The following is a 20394-nucleotide window of genomic DNA, read 5'->3' as shown; positions in this document are numbered from 1 at the left end:
GCTGAGCTTCCAAGGCTTGTGTGCGACCACCTTAAGACATAAAAGAGACGAGAGGCTAATATTAGGTGCGTCTTAATCAGCTCCCTAGTTCAGTAGTCAGGGCACTGATCGGCATACCGGTAAGTCAATGGACTGACTCCCTGATCAGTGCCCTGATTACTGAACTAGGGAGCTGATTAAGACGCGCGCATTGTGAAGATTGATATTTGTAGCCTGCCTGACACGGCATTTTCATAGACATTGCATCGGGGCGCGTGGCATCAGGATGGTTTCGCTCCATCGTGATGTCGGTCAGCTGTCACGGCTCAACCCTATTGAACATTACGATGAACTTGAATGCACATTACATTAACGGCATTTAGGAGATTATCCACACCTTTTCCTCTGGCCTTTATTTGAGACCGGCCTTTATTTGTTTGTGCTGACCACGCCCCCGGCCACTATCAGAGGCCCGGCGTTTAATTGACTACAGGCTTTTATTTGAGGAAATACGGTAAATTTGTTTAAAAGAATGTTATAACGTTACTCTGTGTGTTCGCTCAGCAGCTGCTGTGACACTTGTTCACACTGCTAAGAGTAAAGCATTTCTGCAGGAATTAAACCAGAAACTGAGGGTAATGCAGATATGACGCAATTGACAGGCGACTCCCTCTGATGCTATGCTCAGACATCTCGGCTCCTTGGTTAAAAAAGGCAATTTTCTCACAATTTACAAATAGTTGGAAACATTTGGGATATTGTAAGAACACAACTGAACAAAATATATAACAATAGCCTAGTGCTTTTTGGTTATTTTACTGCAAAAATACTACATAGTGCACCTTTAATTATTCCTGTACAGGAATATTTGATGAATAGAAAGTTCAGAAAAGAACAGCTTTTATTTGAAATAATATATATTTTTTTTACATTATGGCCCCTATTTTAACGATCTGAGCACATAGGTGCACTGAATCCACTTTCCATGTCTGACTCCACTTTTGCTAGTTTAACAACAGAAAAAACAGTCATTCATGGGTGTGTTTTGTGTATAATGTGCAATAGACCGACCAGTGTCTCCCATTCCCTTTAAAAGCCAGTTGCGCTTGCACCATGGTGGATTCGCAATTTACATGGCGGAATTTGCAAGCGGAAAGACAGAATGCTTCTCCCGAGAATCCTTTTTTAAAAATTTTATATTTAAAAATGTTTGTGTGCTGCTGTGCGTCTCTGTGTCTGAAATATGCAGAGTGTATATTGTGTTGTGCACCCACCTATTAGGCGCATATTGCTAACGTGCCCTTTAAATAACACAAAAATGACTGCGCTATTGACTTTAGACCATGTTTTCATTGGTCAGTGGCGCAGTCGTTTTCAGTTGCCTCAAAATAGCACAGCGGTAACAATAAGCCTGAACACACCTCATTTTCAGACCAGCACACCCATGGGTGAGATGGGCGCGAGTGACTATTTAAACGTGGCACTGAACATGAAAATAATAATTTTTCAAAAAACACGTGTTGCACCTGGCGTCGCATTGTATCGGGTGTATGATAAGGCCCTTTAAAAGTCTTTAATATCAGTTTTAAGCAAAGCCATGTGTCCTTGCTAAATTAAAGTGTTCATTTCCTTCAGACTTGCTGAAATTATTATTTATATGTATCGATTTGAGTAAAATTAAAAAATGTAATTTATTATAGAAACTACTTACAAAATATCTTCCAAATTTCAAATAAAAATATTTAATTTTGAGCATTTCTTTGCAGAAAATGACAACTCTTATATTACTTCTGCTAGATAAAGGAGTATATGCTCACCAAATCAGTCAGACAGGAGAGGAAACCTGCTCCAGCATTAGCCTTGATATCGATTATGGGCAGCATGAAGTTGGTAGGCTCTCTCTTCATCGTGGGGTCATTACTAAACAGGTGTGCTTTAACTATGCAAACCGGCAAATTCCCGAAGCCCTTTAAGAGAGATAAAAGAGGGAAGACAAATAAGAGAGAATGTTACACTCCCCCAGGCAGAGGGGACAACATACATTCATACTTTAGTGCAAGCCTAGAGCTTCTGGAAGCAGAATGAGTATGTGTTAAGTCCAATAGTTTTCCCAAAATAACAAGAACACCCCTTCTTTTCAAAAACATACAAAATGCAAAACACACAACCAAATTTAGATAGCCATTCCTTCAACCATCTGGTCAATGTTACACTCTACGTGCCGTGCCAGATTTACTTAACAGGGCAAGTTAGCATGAGAGCACAATTCCAAAAAACTGTAATTTCCATAATGACCAACAAAATCTACCAAGAGCATTGAAAATTAGTGCCTAGTTTAAAAGACGTGCTTTTTTGGGGCGTTAACTAATAACAAAAATACCAGTAAACTGACAAGAAACTTAAGTAAATCACCTGTCATTATTTATTTAAATACTCTCCTCCCATAAATGTTGTGTCTGAAATGGAAACTCCAACAAATGCTTATGCAGTAAGGTCAGCAGCAAAAAATAACCCTATCCACACATTTTTAGTGTCTTTCAGTGCTGACAGCAGCTTTTAAACACCAAAAGAGGGTTTCGCGCTGGCCCAAAGTATCCACAATATGTTGTACAATATGTTTTTAAACCTCTCATTAACTTACAACAGCTGCTTCCATTAAGTACACCAACCTACATGAATTACAGTATTAGTAGTTGTGTCATAGAAATGTATAAACTGCATTTGATGAAGAACTTCTCATAATACAGTTAATTCTATGAGTAAGCAAATATCAGAGGTTTACGCAAATCACTGCATGTACATGCAATTAAACAGCCTTATTGTGTAAAGGAAGCTCACCTGTTTTGTATAAAGTGCAAGTTTTTCCTTTGCTTTTGGGGACAGCTTGATATCATTAGCACCGTACATCTTCTGTGCCACAGTCCTTAACTTATCATCAGCTGGAATCTGAAAAAAAAAAAATTATATATACACACAATGCATTAGTTTGAGTGATATATTTTGGCTTTATTCCATCAGTGGAATCTTTCTGTACATAATATGCACACAGGCTTCTTCCTTGCCTTAATTGGTGTAATATGTGAAAAGTTTTCATGCTTGTCAATTAAAACGATTTCATGCATGATAAAGTCATTGGCTGGTAATGAAACAGCTCTATATATAAAAGTGTTAATTGATCTCAGAATATGTGTGGGAAGTACAGCACAAGGACCTTGGGTGATAAAAACAATCTGGAGTGCTCTGTACTTCTGTACAAGGCATTCAATGAGGGACAATTTCCCTCTACAACTTAATTAAGCTGATGCTTTAACACAAAGCACAGTATTTTTAAAGGGTTAATTCAGCGATTAGCATATGGATTTGTATCAGTAGAAACCCTGCAGTATATTCAAATGATTGTGATTTCCTCCCTCATATCCCCCTGAGACAAGAGATTTATGCATTTCATTTCTGGAAAAATTCCTCCTATGATGCAAACTGACGATATTTGCATCATAGGAGGAATGTTTGGCCAGAGGCTAAAGACTACAGCCAGCAGAGGGAGCCATTTCCGCATGTTTTGAACCCACGCATGGGGGATGGAAATCACACTCACAGCTCAGCTCGAGCTACAGGCACTCATTTAAACGGAGCTATGGTGAGCAATGTAAGTCTTTAACTTCTCAAATAAATTTTTATGAAAGTGAAGCTTGCAAAGGCATGAACTGAAACGCGCCAGACTGAACTCGCGTTGTGAATGTATGCCGCGAGTGTAGTCGCGATTACCTCAGCTCTCATCACGAGAGCTCATCAGCTCATTTATCTCACTCCTGCAGTTAGTCTTCAGTGCTGTGATACTCGCGCGGTGACTCGCTCATTATATTGAACAGACACGTTCAGTTTTTATTAGTAGTGTCTTCTTCAACTCAGTCACAGTAATCAAGTTGTGGCTTTGGGAATGGCCTCACAGGGCAGCGAAGCATTCTGGGAATTGTAGTCTTTCATCCCCATTAGACAAAAATATATTTTCTCAGTCTAGAAGGCACCAAATTCAAAAATAATTTCACATTTCTACTGCATTGATGACCCAGTTTAAATACAGATTCATCTTCCCAATGCTGAAGCACCCCTTTAAGTATCAGTGGCAAAATATTTGTGGGGTTATACTTTATTCTAAGGTTTCAATGTGACAGTGTAATTATATATTTAAGTACTGAGTATTATTAATTAACAACACGTACTTACTATAAAGTTAAGGTTAGGATAAGGGTTTAGTTTAGGGTTAGGTGAATGTAATCATATGGATAAATTACTGTTATTACCATGGTATGTACATGTAACATATGTAACAAGGACACTAAAATAAAGGGTTACCGTTAGTGGATGTTTGTGGGATTTTAACCTAGGCTAAATAAAATGTGTACCTTATCATCTTTTTTTATAAGTTGCTTTGGATAAATGTGCTTGGTAACCAGTGCACATTTTACCCACCCCACCACTTCTTACCTGTGAGTCGTACAGGAACCTGAACCGTCCAGGTAGTTTTGCTGCTCTCTGAACAGCTTCGGCTAGAGCCAGTGCTCCAGCTCCACCCTTAGACCAGTTAGTGCACTGCACTGCATCAAAGGCACCAGCCTGCCTCGCCTGGCCACACACCAGCTCCAGCTCAGCGTCAGTATCCGAACTGTGCCAAATACAATCAGAGCCCTTATTCACACACATTCACTCAAAGAGTGGGGGTGTGTGGTTCAGTTTGGCTTGTGAGCATACAATTAGTGTAAAGGATAAAAACCAAAGAAAATTAGAGACTAATATAATATAATTAGATATACATTAGTGGTAATGAGTAAAAATGGCACGTGCTGATTTATAGTGTATAAATAGTTGCAAAAATGCACTGACCACACCTTTTTTTTTTGGCTGCTTGATGTTGTACCTGAATTTGTTGACAGCAACGATCACTGGCAAACCAAATGCTTGTGCATTTTCCACCTGTCTCCTCAGGTGACAACATCCTCTTGCCAGCTGCTTGAGGTTCTGCATTGGAGAAAATACCTCAAGTCAAGTCATATATGTCTGTAAAACCTATTCTACCATCTTAAATATATATCTAAATTACGCCATGTGCTTTCAATGCAAAATGCTGAACAGTTAGTACATGCGTTAATGAGCTCAAGACTAGATTATTGTAATGCTCTACTGGGTGGTTGCCCTGCTCGCTTAATAAATAAACTGCAGCTGGTCCAAAACGCAGCAGCTCAAGTTCTTACTAGAACCAGGAAGTATGATCATATTAGCCCAGTTCTATCAACACTGCACTGGGTCCCTATTAAACATCGTATACATTTTAAAATCTTGTTTATTACTTATAAAGCACTAAATGGTTTAGCTCCCCAGTACTTAAGCGAGCTTTTAACACATTATACTCCATCACGTCTATTGTGGTCTCAAAACTCTGGCCAGTTGATAATATCTATAATATCAAAATCAACTGCAAATGGTCGATCCTTTTTCTATTTAGCATCTAACAATAACATCTTCCTAGCATTGGTCGGGAAGCAGACACACTCTGTTTTAATCTAGACTAAAAACACATCTCTTTACTATGGCATTCACATAGAACATTTTTAACTTTCATTATTCAAATCAATTGACTGATTGTTAGGCTGCATTAACTAGGTCAGCCGGAACCGGGAACACTTCCCATAACACCTGATGTACTCGTTACATCATAAAAAGAGTGGCATCTACACTAATGTCAGTCTCTCTGTTTATCCCGAGGTTTACTGCAGTCAGCCTGATCCAGGCCGTATCCAGATCAGGTAGTGGACCTGCGTCTGGACATGACCAACACATCCTGGAGTGTCTTCAGAGTCGTGTCAATTGGTGTCTCCTCTGAATTCGCCTCACCGACATGTCATTCTCAATAAACCAGTCTCCGGCGTGACGACTCCGATCATTCGAACATTCCTATTCAATAACTGTTTACTTGACACATCATCCTCAATAAACCCGTCTCTGGCGTGACGACTCCGATCCTTCAAATATTCATATTTTTGTGTTATTGACGCATCATCCTCAATAAACCGTCTCTTGCGCGATACCTCAAACTTTCGAATATTTCAATCAAATATTATTTCTGACTTGTAAGGTTGCCAGCATAATAATCATACACTGATTGTTAATAGGCCAGAGGAGAACTGGAACCCTGAATGAGTCTGGTTTCTCCCAAAAAAATGTTTTCTCTATGCCCTGATGGAGTTTTGTTTCCTTGCCACTGTCGCCTTTGGCTTGGCTTGCTCAGTTGGGGACACTAAAATTTTGATCTAAGTTTTTAACTAAATATCCAAATAAAACTAATTACTAAATGAACTGTATCAACTATATTACTGATCTGCCCACATTGTCGCTATATGATAAATTGAAATGAGCTGATGACATCACCGTTTTCTCCAGAACGACTGAACAGCCGGATCTATTTTTTTGATAGATGTGATGTGAGGGAGGATGTTTCGGCCGGGACTTTTTACTGCGCCGAGTTGAAGTACTCTCAGAAGTGCTATTCCGTCATACATTATAGTTCTCCTTTTTAACTCGGTTAAAAAAGCGCAACGTTTTATTTTGTGTCACCATACTTGATCGTCCAACTATTCGTGTAACTGTATTTAAATAGGGGAAACGTGGAGTTGATTGGTTGCTTCTAACTTGATCTCGGTTTGGTACCATAGGAATGAACTGTGATTAGTGTGCTAAGCTAAATGCTATCAGAATGTCACCCCGCGTCAGAGAGATTAAGTGCACGCACTCAGACGACAGAGGTATGTATCAACTCATCTTAGTTAAGGGAATAACATAGTTTAATATGAAAAAACGATGAAGTATCCCATTAATGTACTTAGCACTACTGAGAACTTGCTTAAAAGGCATATCACATGGTAAATTCTTTATGTGTAGCCTTTTTAGTCCAATTCATATAAACAGACCCAATATTCCGTAAGGAGTTTTTATGTTTTGTTTTTACCTGTAAAAATTGTTTATATACATTATATAACGGTTTACAGTTCCCTTTATAGAGGGAGCGAGCAATTCAGACGGTGTGTGCCTCCCTGTCCGCGTTTTATTTCGGGCACGGACACACACCAGCTCTGTGTGCAGTGCCTCGGTGTGCAACACGCCTGGGCCACTCTCGAGGGGGCGGCCTGCGGCGAGTGCGGTAAGCTGCTACTGAGAGTGCTGCGCTTGCGGCTGGCCGTGTTCGATGAGGCCGGCCAGCCTCGCGGCTCTGGGCCCCGGTTGCTGAGGCAGCGCGGCGCCGCAGATCGTGGGGCTCACAGATGGATCTGTCTGTGGGACTAGGAACTTCTGAGGCATCTTCCTCGTCTGACGATTCCGACATTCTCCCATCACGTGTGGAAGCCTGCAAAGCGGCTTCTTCCCGCGAGGGGAAGGACCCAGTGCTCAGGCTCTCTGATTCTGAGGAATCGATCACCATGAGCACCGAGGCGGGCGCTGTGGGGCAGTCGCCACCCCACATGCCCGCTATGGAGGAGCTGGTGGAGGTTTTATCTCACGCTGTTGTCAAGCTGAATTTAGATTGGCCACAGGAAAAAGTGGACATCCAGCCGCCAAATAAGTTTGATGAGTGCTTTTTCAAGCGCAGGGTTCAGTCTCCCTTTCTTCCCCGATTTACACAACGAGTTGTGTAAGTCGTGGTAAGACCCTGCTCAGCCCGCCTAACTACACCCCCAGTGCTAGACTTTGCTAATGTGCTGGGAGCGGCTGAGTTGGGCTATGCAGCGTTGCCGTGGGTAGAAGAGGCGCTCGCGGTACCATTCACCCGAGACTGCTCTCACCCGAGACTGCTGTACCATTAAAGGCCCCGGCGTTGCCCTCAAAGCCATGCGGTGAGACATCGAGGCTGGTGGGTAGGGCATAGGGTGCGGCTGGTCGTGCTGGTGGGTGTCTGCACACTCTAGCGGTTCTGCAGGCCTACTAAGAAGACTTACTAAAGGAGCTCGATGAAGGCAAGGGACCCTCTCCGGAGGATATTACTGAGCTGAGAAAGGCAACAGATTTGTCTCTCCATATCACTAAAGAGACGGCCCGCGCTATCGGCCGCTCTATGTCTGGTTTGGTGTGTGCGGAGAGACATCTCTGGCTCAACCTGTCGGGGATCAGGGAGAGAGATAGACATTTTCTCCTCGATTACCCGGTCTCATCTTCTGGCCCATATGAGGTTCTTGGGGCTGAGACTCAACACAAAGAAAAGTGTGTTGACGCCTTCCCAGAGGACTACGTTCCTGGTACTCATATGGGACTCGATAACGATGCGGGCATCAGGTCCTCCTGTGGTCCCAGGTGAAACGGTCATCCCTCAAGCCGATGTACATCCCCGGGGACAAAAATCAGGGAGCAGACATCCTGTCGAGGCAGGGGCTGAGGCCCGGGGAGTGGCATTTCCTTTCCCGAGGTGGTGGGGGCCATAAACAAAAGGTTTTGCCCAGTGGAAGTGGATCTGTTTGAGTCTCGAGAGACGTCCCACTGTCCACTGTGGTTCTCCCTCAGGCATCCGGCTCTGTTGGGCCTGGATGCCATGACACAGACATGGCCGAGGCTGCGTCTGTAGGCATTTCCCCCGATTGCTCTGCTCCCGGGAGTTCGGGAGCGAGTCCGCCGGGAGGGCGTTAGACTGCTCTTAGAAGCACCCCGGTTGCCGTCCAGAGTATGGTTCTGCGACATCATAGAGCTGCTAGACGGCCTTCCCTGACAGATCCCTCAAAGGAGGGATCTGCTGACTCAGGCGGGGGGCATGATATTCCACCTCCGGCCAGAGTTGTGGAACCTATGGGTCTGGCCATGAGGGGGCACAACTCATAGAAGAGGGTCTGTCAGCAGGTGTCGTGGAGACCCTACTCTGCTCCAGAGCTCCTTCTACCAGGAGGCTGTACAACCTAAAGTGGAATGTGTTCTTCACTTGTTGTAGAGAGCGTGAGGTGAACCCAGTTAACTGCGCAGTGGCTTCAGTGCTGGAGTTTCTCCAAGATCGCTTCTATGCCGGGCTTACCCCGTCCACTTAAGGTGTACATGGCAGCCATTTGGGCTTCCACACATCCATAGGTGATGGACCGCTGGGAAGGCACCAATTGGTTGTACGGTTCCTCCGAGGGGCGCGGAGAATCAGGCCTGTGGTTCATTCCAGGGTCCCAACCTGGGACGTGGCAGTAGTGCTCAAGGGGTTGGCTGAGGCCCCCTTCGAGCCGTTGGAGCTGGCTGAGTCCAAGAACCTCATGCTCAAGGTGGCTTTTCTCCTTTTCCTCACTGCTCTTAGGAGAGTGGGGGACCTCCAAGCGTTGGCAATCACACCAAATTGCTTGGAGTTTGCCCCAGGCGGAGTTAAGGCCATCTTTCGTCCAACCCCGGGCTATGTACCCAAGGTCCAATCAAACACAGTACGGTCTGTGGTTCTCCAGGCATTCCATCCCCCGCCTCATGTGATGGCGGAAGAGGGCAGACTTCACCTTCTCTGCCCGGTGTGGTGGAGGAAGTCAGACCAGTTGTTGGTGTGTTTTGGTCCACCCAAGAAAGGGCTGCCTGCGGCAAAACAGACAGTCAGTAACTGGATTGTCCAGGCAATAGCCACGGCTTATCAGGTGCGGAATTTGCCTTCACCTATAGCCATGAGGGCTCATTCTACCAGGGGCATGGCCTCCTCGGTAGCCCTCCTTTCGGGAGCCTCTTTGCAGGAGGTCTGCGAAGCGGCCGGGTGGGCCACTCTGCACACTTTCATCAGGCATTATAGTCTGCACCTCTCGGCGACACCAGGCGCTACAGTGCTCGCTTTCTGAGTGTGCTCAGTTGGCTTCACACCAGGGGGTTACGATTGGTGTGGCATAGTGGGTACTCGTTTCTCAAAGTGTGTCCTCTACGATGACGCAGTGCAAGTTCCCTCGATAAAGGGAACGTCTCGGGTTATAAATATAACCCATGTTCCCTGAGAGGGAATGAGACACTGACACACAGTCACTCGCTACATCAGGACGCAACACCAATCAGGATTGGCCTTTTTTCATTCAAGCTTAAGGAGCGTCACACTGAAGTGGTAGTGGTTCCCCGAAGTGTCATCTACGATGACGCAGTGTCTCGATCCCTCTCAGGGAACATGGGTTATATTTGTAACCCGAGACGTTATACAGGTCTTTCTAAAAAAAATAGCAAATTGTGATAAAGTTCATTATTTTCCATAATGTAATGATCAAAATTCATTGCACTCCAACTGAAATATTTCAGGTCTTTTATTGTTTTAATACTGATGATTTTGGCATACAGCTCATGCAAACCTAAAATTCCTATCTGAAAAAATTAGCATATCACAAAAAGATTCTCTAAACAAGCTATTAACCTAATCATCTGAATCAACTTATTAACTCTAAACACCTGCAAAAGATTCTTGAGGCTTTTAAAAACTCCCAGCCTGGTTCATTACTCAAAATTGCAATCATGGGTAAGACTGCCGACCCGACCCTGTCCAGAAGGCCATCATTGACACCCTCAAGCGAGAGGGTAAGACACAGAAAGAAATTTCTGAAGGAATAGGCTGTTCCCAGAGTGCTGTATCAAGGCACCTCAGTGGGAAGTCTGTGGAAAGGAAAAAGTGTGGCAAAAAACACTGCACAACGAGAAGAGGTGACCGGAGCCTGAGGAAGATTGTGGAGAAGGACCGATTCCAGACCTTGGGGGACCTGCGGAAGCAGTGGACTGAGTCTGAAGTAGAAACATCCAGAGCCACAGTGCACAGGCATGTGCAGGAAATGGGCTAAAGGGTGCCGCATTCCCCAGGTCAAGCCACTTTTGGTCTACAGAGTAGCAGCACTGGACTGTTGCTCAGTGGTCCAAAGTACTTTTTTCGGATAAAAGCAAATTTGGCATGTCATTCGGAAATCAAGGTGCCAGAGTCTGAAGGAAGACTGGGGAGAAGGAAATACCAAAATGCCTGAAGTCCAGTGTCAAGTACCCACAGTCAGTGATGGTCTGGGGTGCCATGTCAGCTGCTGGTGTTGGTCCACTGTGTTTTATCAAGGGCAGGGTCAATGCAGCTAGCTATCAGGAGATTTTGAAGCACTTCATGCCACCATCTGCTGAAAAGCTTTATGGAGAGGAAGATTTCGTTTTTCAGCACAACCTGGCACCTGCTCACAGTGCCAAAACCACTGGTAAATGGTTTACTGACAATGGTATTACTGTGCTCAATTAGCCTGCCAACTCTCCTGACCTGAACCCCATAGAGAATCTGTGGGATATTGTGAAGAGAAAGTTGAGAGACGCAGGCCGCTATCGAAGCATCCTGGGCCTCCATAACATCTCAGCAGTGCCACAGGCTGATTGCCTCCATGCCACACCGCATTGAAGCATTGAAGCACTGAACTTTATCACAATATGCAAATTTTTTGAGAAGGACCTGTATTTCTTACTTCATTTTGCAATTGCAGTGGGAATTGATACTATTAAATGTAAATTTGCTGGCCGCACCACCTGAATTTAGGAATTTAACATATAATCATGCCAAACTATTTGATTAAGAATTTTACTGAGAATTTTTTTTATTGCAGTTTTGTTTTCTGCTTGTATGTTCGGACGGTCGCACAACCTGACATTTTTGGTCTTTCAAATACCAAGACTCAAAAACTTTTTAAAGGGTTTCTTATGAAGAAAATATTGTAGATCTATTTGACATATGACATGTATTTATTAATATTCTTTTTAGGAAAATAATGAATTCTGACTCAAAAAATACATGTCATGTCATTGATGTAATGGGAGATGGGAGAAGAGCGAGCTCGGCAAAAGGCGGATTCGAACCCGGGTCGATCGCATCAAAACATAGATCCATTAGCTGAAGACATAACATGCGTGTCTTTTCAATCTCGTGTGGCCCAACCAGGCATTGTTTGGCAGAGCTAATGTAAATAGAACTTGCCAACAAGTCATGCTATTTGCACTTGGTGTAAATAGACACTCCGTTATAAGGAGAATATCAAAATTTCGAGATGTAATTACAATTGTGAGATAAAAGTCGCATTATCTTTTAAAATGTTTTTTTCTGTGGTGGAAAAAAGCTTCCATATACAGCTGACTGACAATCATCAACATTTGACCGTTACACCACTTGTCAGTAAGTTATAGGTTATAAACATATTTAAAATATTAAGAGATTAAAAATATGTCAAAAAGTGGCAGCTGAAAGATTGTACTACCTCTTGTGAATACTCTTTTGGAAGGGGCAAACCTGCTTGAACCTATAAACAAGAATGAATAGAAGCATAAAGCACAATGTGAGCTATTGCCTCTGTCACAAGCACAAGATTGATCCTTTAATAAACAGTTGATGTGTTATTGTTCAAGTGAATCCTAAAATGGAAATCTATCTATAGATTTGTGGATCTGACTCACAGGGGGGGCACCGCCATGCATCTTCAAGGTACGAAGAGTGGCCACCATCACTACCACATTTGGCTGCAGGCCCGAGTAGCGGCATTTAATGTTGAAGAAATTCTCCAAGCCAATGTCAGCCCCATGACCAGACTCAGTAACTGAAAAGACAGGAAAGTAACTTTAGATGATTTTATGATTTAGATATTGTGCCAGTTTTATTTCTGTTTGCTATATCAATTCCAGAAACCTAGACCGTGCGAATCATTTTACACTACTGTTGAAAGAGGTCTCTTATTCTTACTAGTCTGCATTTATTTAATCAAAAATAACTGTGATATTGTGAAATATTATTACAATTTAACTGTTTTCCAATTTTCCAATTTTAAATTATATTTTAAAGTTGAATTTATTTTGGTGATGGCAAAGCTGAATTTTGAAGCTATTACTCCAGTTTCAGAGATCCTTCAAATTCAGTCTAATGATGATTTGGAGCTCAAAACTTTATTATTGTTACCAATATTGAAAACAGTTGTGCTTTTTAAGATTTCTGTGGAAAACAAATGTGATGTTTTTTAAGGATTATTTGTTGAATAAAAAATTGAACCGCAATCTTTTGTAACATTATAAATGTATTTTCTGTCACTTTTGATAAATTTAATGTGTCCTTATTGAGTTTAAAAAAAAAAAGTTTGAATGGTAGTATATTTGTGCAGTATTTTTTCTAATATAATTGCACAGCATTTAAGTATAAGAAACTTTTTAATTAATCATTTTTTATGTAAAACAACAAGTGTATTTCTTCTTCACCTACAAATCCTTTGGATCCGACCATTTTTAAAGCCATTTTGTCTGCCAGAATGGAAGCACTGCCTTGGGCAATGTCAACTAATGGGCTGGTGTGAAGAAACACCGGTGTACCCTACAGAGAAAGACTGAGATGTGCTGAAACAGAATCTGACAGAGCTGAAATAAATAAGAATGATTCTATGTGTAACAATTTTAAAATATTTATTCTGAAAAATGAAAATGACATTTTCGGCGGTCACGCAACATTCTGCCCTATTAAACCTTACCTCTACAGTTTGCATCAAGACAGGTTTAAGGGCATCTTTCAATAGCAAGACCAATGGACCACTGACATTCTGTGATGACAAAGTTGTGTACATTAGATCACACAAATATAAAGACACACACAAACATGTGAACACACATACTGACTAAATCCTCTGTGGTGACAGGATCTCCAGATTTGTTTGTAGCCACTACTATGTTGGCCAGCCTTTGCTGCATCTCCTCCTCACTGCTGCTGAGTGACAGTATAGCCATGATTTCGTTTTTCAAAGAGCCAGAATCCTGAACAGCACAGACACACTTCAAGTAAACAAAATCACCCTCCAAAAAAACCTTGCATACCATTTTATTTAAAAATACATAAGTATTGTTATTGTTAAAAATACAAAGTATCATTGTTGTATCATTATGTGCACTGGAAGCTTCAGCACCAAACAAAATTCCTTGTGTGTGAAAGGCACACTTGGCAATAAAGCTCTTTCTGATTCTGATTCTGATTTTTGTATGGAAATAAACTGTAAATTCCAGAACAAAATAATTACATGAATTAAACCATCAAGAAAGGCACCAGGTCAAATATAGTGACAAAATAATAATTGTGATACTGATACATACTGTTATAGTTTCTGGGTCAATGTCCAATCGGACAAAATGTCTTATCTCGGTCCCTGTGAGGGTCAAGGGGTCCAATTTCTCAATTTCCAGTTTCTACAGAGAATAAAGGACACAGTAACCGTGTCATCATAACTCTGTAGTGGTTTTGAAATTATTATTTGACTGTGTTTTCCATGACTTACCTTCAGCCGGTTGAGCTGGGCTAGGGAGACAGACCTTTGACCCTCCCTGAGAGGAACCAATAAGTCAAACAAAGCCTGTAAGACACAAGCATACAAGATCATACCAAATACAAGCCATACAAACACAAGAGTATAAACACACATATATTAAACGCAAACCTGACCTTCTCAGAAAGCTTGGTCTCATAGTGGGCATGTGCTTTAATAGTGTTCATCACCACTCTACTGGCAGCAGAGATGAGCTCATTCTGGCCTGAAGGCTGGAGGCTGACCTGGCATCAATGTGTTGGAAGATATTCACGTTCCATTTGATGAAATATGCTATTGGATCGGTACAAGGGAAACTCTACATACCTCCTCCAATGGGATAATCTGAGAGTATCCACCTCCAACAGCAAGCCCTGTGAACAAAAAACAACCCAAAAATAGCGTAATCCACTTTTCTTTTCTTTCTTTTTTTGTCAGACAAAATTAAAATAGATAATTGTGAATTCTGTAAATTCAGAAAATAAGAATTCTGTGAATTCTGTAAATTCGTAGTAGTAAGCCACACTGTGAGATATTAATTGCATAGCAAAAAAAGAGAAATAAGTCCACAAATGTTTTAAATCAATTTGCAATTGTGAGATATGAAGTGATAATTTAATGTCATAATTATAACTTTTAGTTTTATTTAATCAAGTTCAACTTGTGTCAAAGTTGACTTTATATTTCATATTTTCAACTTTGTATGACTCATCAGCTTTTTTAATAATTCTAACTTTATCTCAATTTCAACTTTTTGTCATAATTATGATGTCTCAAAATTATTAGATACGTAAAAACTATAACATAAAAAGTCAACATTAAACTGTTTAATAAACAAACATGTATTCCATAGTATCATAATTTAAACTTTTTATCTCATTATGACAAAGTATTTCATAATTTCAACATTTCGATTTATGCCATAGTAATCATTTTTCATTTCATAAATTCAAAATGTAAATTCAGTATGAAATTCATTATGAGAGATTGTAATCACATTGCACTTTTTATTCACATTATTCACATCATCACCTTATATCTCATAACTATGATTTACCAAAGCATGATTTTATTTTTCTTGTGTGGCGGAAATGAGCTTCTACAGTAATCATCTTGGAAACTTGGAAAAAAGAATGTTTGTCCCTCACCCCTAGCACCAAAACAGGATTCTGGGGAAGGTTCTTGCACACAAGCAAAAGTGTTGATATTCAGGTGAGCCCCTAAAGCCTGAGCCAGTCCGAGAGTGGTGGTGCGCTTTCCTTCGCCCAATGGAGTAGAAGTAATTCTGGCCACAGTACACAGAATGGACTGACTTTGAAAGCAATGCATTTAGTTTGTTTGGCAAAATGCTCAGAGCTTAAGCTGGATGTGAATGTATTGTGTGCACCAGGCTTAATGGAGTGTTGCAAGTGCATTTGGTGCTTGTGGAAATATAAAAGATTATGCTAATGTACATAATTATATTTCAAGATTCATCTTACCCAGTGACAACCACATATTTCCCATCGGGCTGTTTGTCCATGCGTTTCAGAACATCCAGCCGTATCTTAGCCCTACTTCTGCCATATGGCTCCACTTCTTCAGAAAACAGGCCCACCTCCCTTGCAAGCTGACCGACTGGTTTGCTTTGGCATGAATATGAGATTGTTGCATCACTAGGAAATGCAACACGCATCACATGGGTCAGCAAGTCATGATGCACATCATAGAATATGCTTAAATTAAACAATCTTTATAATAGCAAGCAAGCCACGACAATACCTCTGCTGAGGCTCTTGGGGTTTTTTCTTTGTGTACAGTATGTTCCACTTCCCTGGAGTGTGTGTCTGAAGAAACCGCTTTGCACTTTCAACTGTATTCTGATCCAAATGAGAATAACATTAGCATTTGTAAAATCAAATAATATTAGTTATTGGACAATATAAGATTTAAAAATATATTTGAATTAGGAAATTAGTCAATATTAAACTCACCAAGCCATATTTAAAAAAATAATTATAAGCTTATTTCTATTGGCCAAAATTTGAATAACAACCAATCTCTAACACAGTATCTACGGAGCCCCTCACCGGACATGGTGAAGAAGATTATGAGAATTATGAGATGGCGGGGACATTTTTTTGGCAATGCTTTTGCGTTCTCTTGTAAATGTTTTGCGTTCCCTGAGAAACTTTTAGTTTTGTGAGTGAACAGGAGTTTTTGTGGGGAATGCAAAGGTGTTGTGAGTTCAGTTTCTCGGGGAATGCAAAAAATATGTATGTGAGCGGAAAAGCAGTGACTTATTAATTTTTCTTTCCATATCATATTTTTTTCAACCACCATGTCCCCTAGAGACTCTGTAAGTATCAACTATAACTTGAGCAAGCTCTTAAATAATTGTAGTCTTTCAAGTCTATTGCGGTCTAAAAATTCTGTCCAGTTGATAATACCTAGAATATAAAAATCAACTGCTGGCGGTTGATCATTTTTCCTGTTTAGCACCTAAACTCCGGAACAGTCTTCATTGCATTGTTCAGGAAGCAGACACACTCTTTCAGTTTAAATCTAGACTAAAAACACACCTCTTTCCTATGGCATACACACAAAGAACATTATCAATTTCAATTATTCAAATCATGATTGTTATGCTGCATAACAGCCAGTCAGCCAGAACCAGGAACACTTCCCATAACACCTGATCACATCCGTGATCCGTTTACATCATAAGAAAAATGGCATCTATGCTATAAATTTAGTCTCTCTGTTTATCCTGAAGTTTACTGTTGTCAGCCGTATCCAGATCAGACAATGGACTTACACTTAGACATGACCACAATGCATCGCTGAAGTGTCTGAAGAGAACGTGTCAACTAGACTCTGCACTGTGACGGCGTCATCGAAACAGCAATCAGAGGAACTGATCCTCAACGAGCCCATCTCCGGCGTGATGACTCCAATCTTCAACCAGATGGAACTGGACAAATATTCTGAATGTTCCAATCTAATCTGACTTCTGACCTGTAATGCTGCCTGAATCATAATCATGCACTGTTCGATCATTGGCCAGAGAAGAACTGGCAGCCTGACTAAGCCTGGTTTCTTCCAAGGTTTTTTTCTCCATTCTGTCACCTGATGGAGTTTTGGTTCTTTGTCACCATCACATCTGTCTCTTTTGGCTTGTTACTGGGGACAGTGAATATTAAACAATAGTACTGATCCATCTGCATTGACACCATTGTATGAGAACTGAACGGAGCTGGACGATGACATCACTGTTTTCTCACTGGCCTGACTTATATAAACTTTTAAATGGATGTTTATCTGCGGACACCCAGGTCCAAGATGTAGATGTGTTTGTTTCTTCAGCAGAACACAAATAAAGATTTTGAACTCCAACTGTTGCTCGTAAAATGCATGTCAATGGGGCCTTTTTCTATGAGAGTCACTATGAGAGTAAAAAACACACAGACATACAAATCGATATTAAACCCTGTGGCTCATGGCGACACATTGATGTCTTAAGACACGGAACGATCGGTTTTCGAAGAAACCGAACAGTATTTGTTTTCGTTTTTTTTTCTACCTCATATCAGATGAATCTCATCTAGTATTCCCAATGACATTACTTCTGTCAAGTAAGGTCAAAAACCATATCATAGAAATATTTACATAGATAGCCTCATTCAAATGATCCACGCCATCCGCGCAGGCATTAATGGGGTATCTATATATATATATATATCTATGATCGCACCGGGTTTTTGACCTTCTTCGACGGAAGTAATTTGGGAAATTGGGCATTGGGAATACTAGATGAGATTCGTCTGATATGAGGTAAAAAAAAATTGCACAAATACTAATCGGAAGACATCAATGTGTTGCCACGAGCCACAGGGTTTAATATGGTTTCGTATATCTATATATCTATGTGTAACAAACACACAAATATATTGGATGCCCTGGAGGTAAGCAGATAAACATCATAGTTTTATATTTGGGTGAACTATCCCTTTAAGTTGTGACAAATAATATTGTTCAGTACTTTACGAAAAGTTTATTAAAGGAAAGCAGTTCAAACTTTCCACTAAAACACCACGGAAAAATAAGTGATTCTCAACATAACGCCAACCGTGACGCAATCGTTGGGGATCATTTATATGCATGCCCCCAACATTTGCATCTGTCAAAACATAGAGCAGAACTGACGGAGCCAAATCATCAGGACTGCAGGTAAACAAGCTTCACGCGAGGATAGCAGAAACGTCAGCTCTCATGGACACACGTCATGTTCCAGGCCGTGTAGGAGACGTGAGGACTTTACATATCCTCCCCACAGATAAAAAATGTCAACAGCTATGGTTAATGTTTATAATCGGATACCGCAACAATTTTATTCAAGATTGTTAGTTTGTTCGGCCTATTTCAAGCAAACTTCGCTCAGCGTCTTAAACTAAAGAAAGTGGCAATTACAACTGTATTCGTGCAAGCAGTAAGTAGCGATTTTATCCACTTATTGACTAGCTGTTTAAACAATTTCTGATTAAATTGAAAATTTCTTAAAGAGAAGCATTGTCTAGATAACGCAAGATGCTAGTACAGTAACAACAGGACACACCAAATTTCTACCATACAAAATTAAATAGTGTGTCTAATGACAAAGGTTAATATTATTTTGTATTACAAAATACAACCGTAGATACATTGCTTACAGATCGTTCACTCAATCCTTCAAACAAATGTCACCTTTTCCACCATATAAGTTAAAGCGATTCATTTTGTAAAAAAATATATTTATATTTTTGAGAACTTCAGTATGATGTTTTTGCATGCTTGTATTTCAGAGTACATCACAGTCACTGCGTAGCCTACATTGTGACTAGCGTTATATAAACATGCAATATTGTTGACGAAAAAAGACGAGTCTAAAATCACTGGTTTTGGTTTTGTCTGAGGGAATGAATAGCGTTCGTGCGGTTAACAGATTTCAGTAATTAAAATCCCCCAAACAGAGCTTTTCTGTGAAAAGAACACGTATACTATCTGGTATTTTCAATGTTTATAAACATGTTTTAAACATGTACAATCTGGCAACCATATGCAAGCTCTCTCTCTCTCACACGCAGTGATCTGAAAACACCAATAAACAAGAAGGCTGCATTTCAGTAATCTTCATTTGAGATGTTCTGCTTAAAGTGTCATTCAGTCGGTCTGTGTTCTGTCAGGACGGTCAGGACTCACGGGCCGCTTTGCTGAACAACTGAATTGCTGTGAGCTGCTGAAATAAGCCAATCAGATCAGAGCTCTAATTTTAATATTAATGACTCTTCCAAACAAGGCAAAATAAGAGCATTACATCCTAGGGACAATTTATAGGGTTGTAATGGATCTGTAAAACTGATCTGTATCTGGACAAATAAACCACATATCCTCTATGTAGATATCAGAGAACAATTTAACATATTGTTTTAACTCATTCTAGGGCACCTTTAAATATTCACAGACTTCGCGATTCCTTAAAGTTACATTACTCAGCTAAATGCAGTAAATACTCTCTCTAAAAAGTTCTCCAGTCTTTGCTTTTGTTTGGGGAAATGCAGAGTAGGCATACATCTTACTGCACTCATTGGCCTGTAGAAATTGTTGTTGGCACAAAATGCTGCACACCTTACAAAGAAGTCAAACAGAGCCATTTGTTCCTGAAATGATACCTTCATCAGCATAGCTACAGTCATGGGTCCGACTCCACCAGGCACTGGGGTGATGTATCCAGCTCGCTCTTTAGCTGAGGGGTAGTGCACATCCCCCACCACTCGTTTCCCACTGGCTTTACTGCTGTCTGTGTGCAAATTAAAGGTAAACAGGTGATCTAAATCCAGCAGCTATTTAATATCCCATAACTGCTTCAAACAAGTAGATTCAGTCAAACAGAGAGACCTGGTATATGATTGATACCGCAGTCGATGACCACCGCCCCCTCCTTCACCCACTCTCCTTTCACCATCTCAGCTCTGCCAGCACCCACAACCAAGATATCTGCTCTGCCCACCTAAAGAAAACAAGGCACAGAATGTTACTCCTGCATTCACTCCAGCACTCCATTCATCATGCCAAACTGCACACCAGGTCAAGGACT

General features: G+C 41.0%; 1 protein-coding gene across 5 annotated transcripts in view; it reads right to left on the bottom strand.

Moving 5' to 3' along the window:
* mthfd1a (methylenetetrahydrofolate dehydrogenase (NADP+ dependent) 1a, methenyltetrahydrofolate cyclohydrolase, formyltetrahydrofolate synthetase) overlaps positions 1-20394 on the bottom strand; it is a 37106-nt gene that overhangs the window by 4116 nt on the left and 12596 nt on the right. For 3 of the 5 annotated variants that reach the window (XM_067417466.1, XM_067417467.1, XM_067417469.1), the window contains exons 9-26: positions 20196-20307; positions 19970-20097; positions 16044-16141; positions 15764-15937; positions 15431-15567; positions 14610-14656; positions 14420-14527; positions 14256-14330; positions 14074-14166; positions 13606-13740; positions 13461-13529; positions 13195-13306; positions 12406-12545; positions 12210-12251; positions 4895-4995; positions 4465-4642; positions 2818-2925; positions 1797-1946 (exon numbers count right to left, since the gene is read on the bottom strand). In XM_067417466.1, coding sequence (XP_067273567.1) covers positions 1797-1946; positions 2818-2925; positions 4465-4642; positions 4895-4995; positions 12210-12251; positions 12406-12545; positions 13195-13306; positions 13461-13529; positions 13606-13740; positions 14074-14166; positions 14256-14330; positions 14420-14527; positions 14610-14656; positions 15431-15567; positions 15764-15937; positions 16044-16141; positions 19970-20097; positions 20196-20307 — 2007 coding nt within the window. Of the gene's footprint in view, positions 1-1796; positions 1947-2817; positions 2926-4464; positions 4643-4894; positions 4996-12209; positions 12252-12405; positions 12546-13194; positions 13307-13460; positions 13530-13601; positions 13741-14073; positions 14167-14255; positions 14331-14419; positions 14528-14609; positions 14657-15430; positions 15568-15763; positions 15938-16043; positions 16142-19969; positions 20098-20195; positions 20308-20394 lie in introns of those variants that run through there. The other 2 variants (XM_067417468.1, XM_067417471.1) reach the window with 2 other exon arrangements.

The sequence above is a fragment of the Pseudorasbora parva genome, chromosome 15 (genome assembly GCF_024679245.1).
Source record: "Pseudorasbora parva isolate DD20220531a chromosome 15, ASM2467924v1, whole genome shotgun sequence".
Lineage (NCBI taxonomy): Eukaryota > Metazoa > Chordata > Actinopteri > Cypriniformes > Gobionidae > Pseudorasbora > Pseudorasbora parva.
This window is presented reverse-complemented; position numbering and strand designations above follow the sequence as displayed.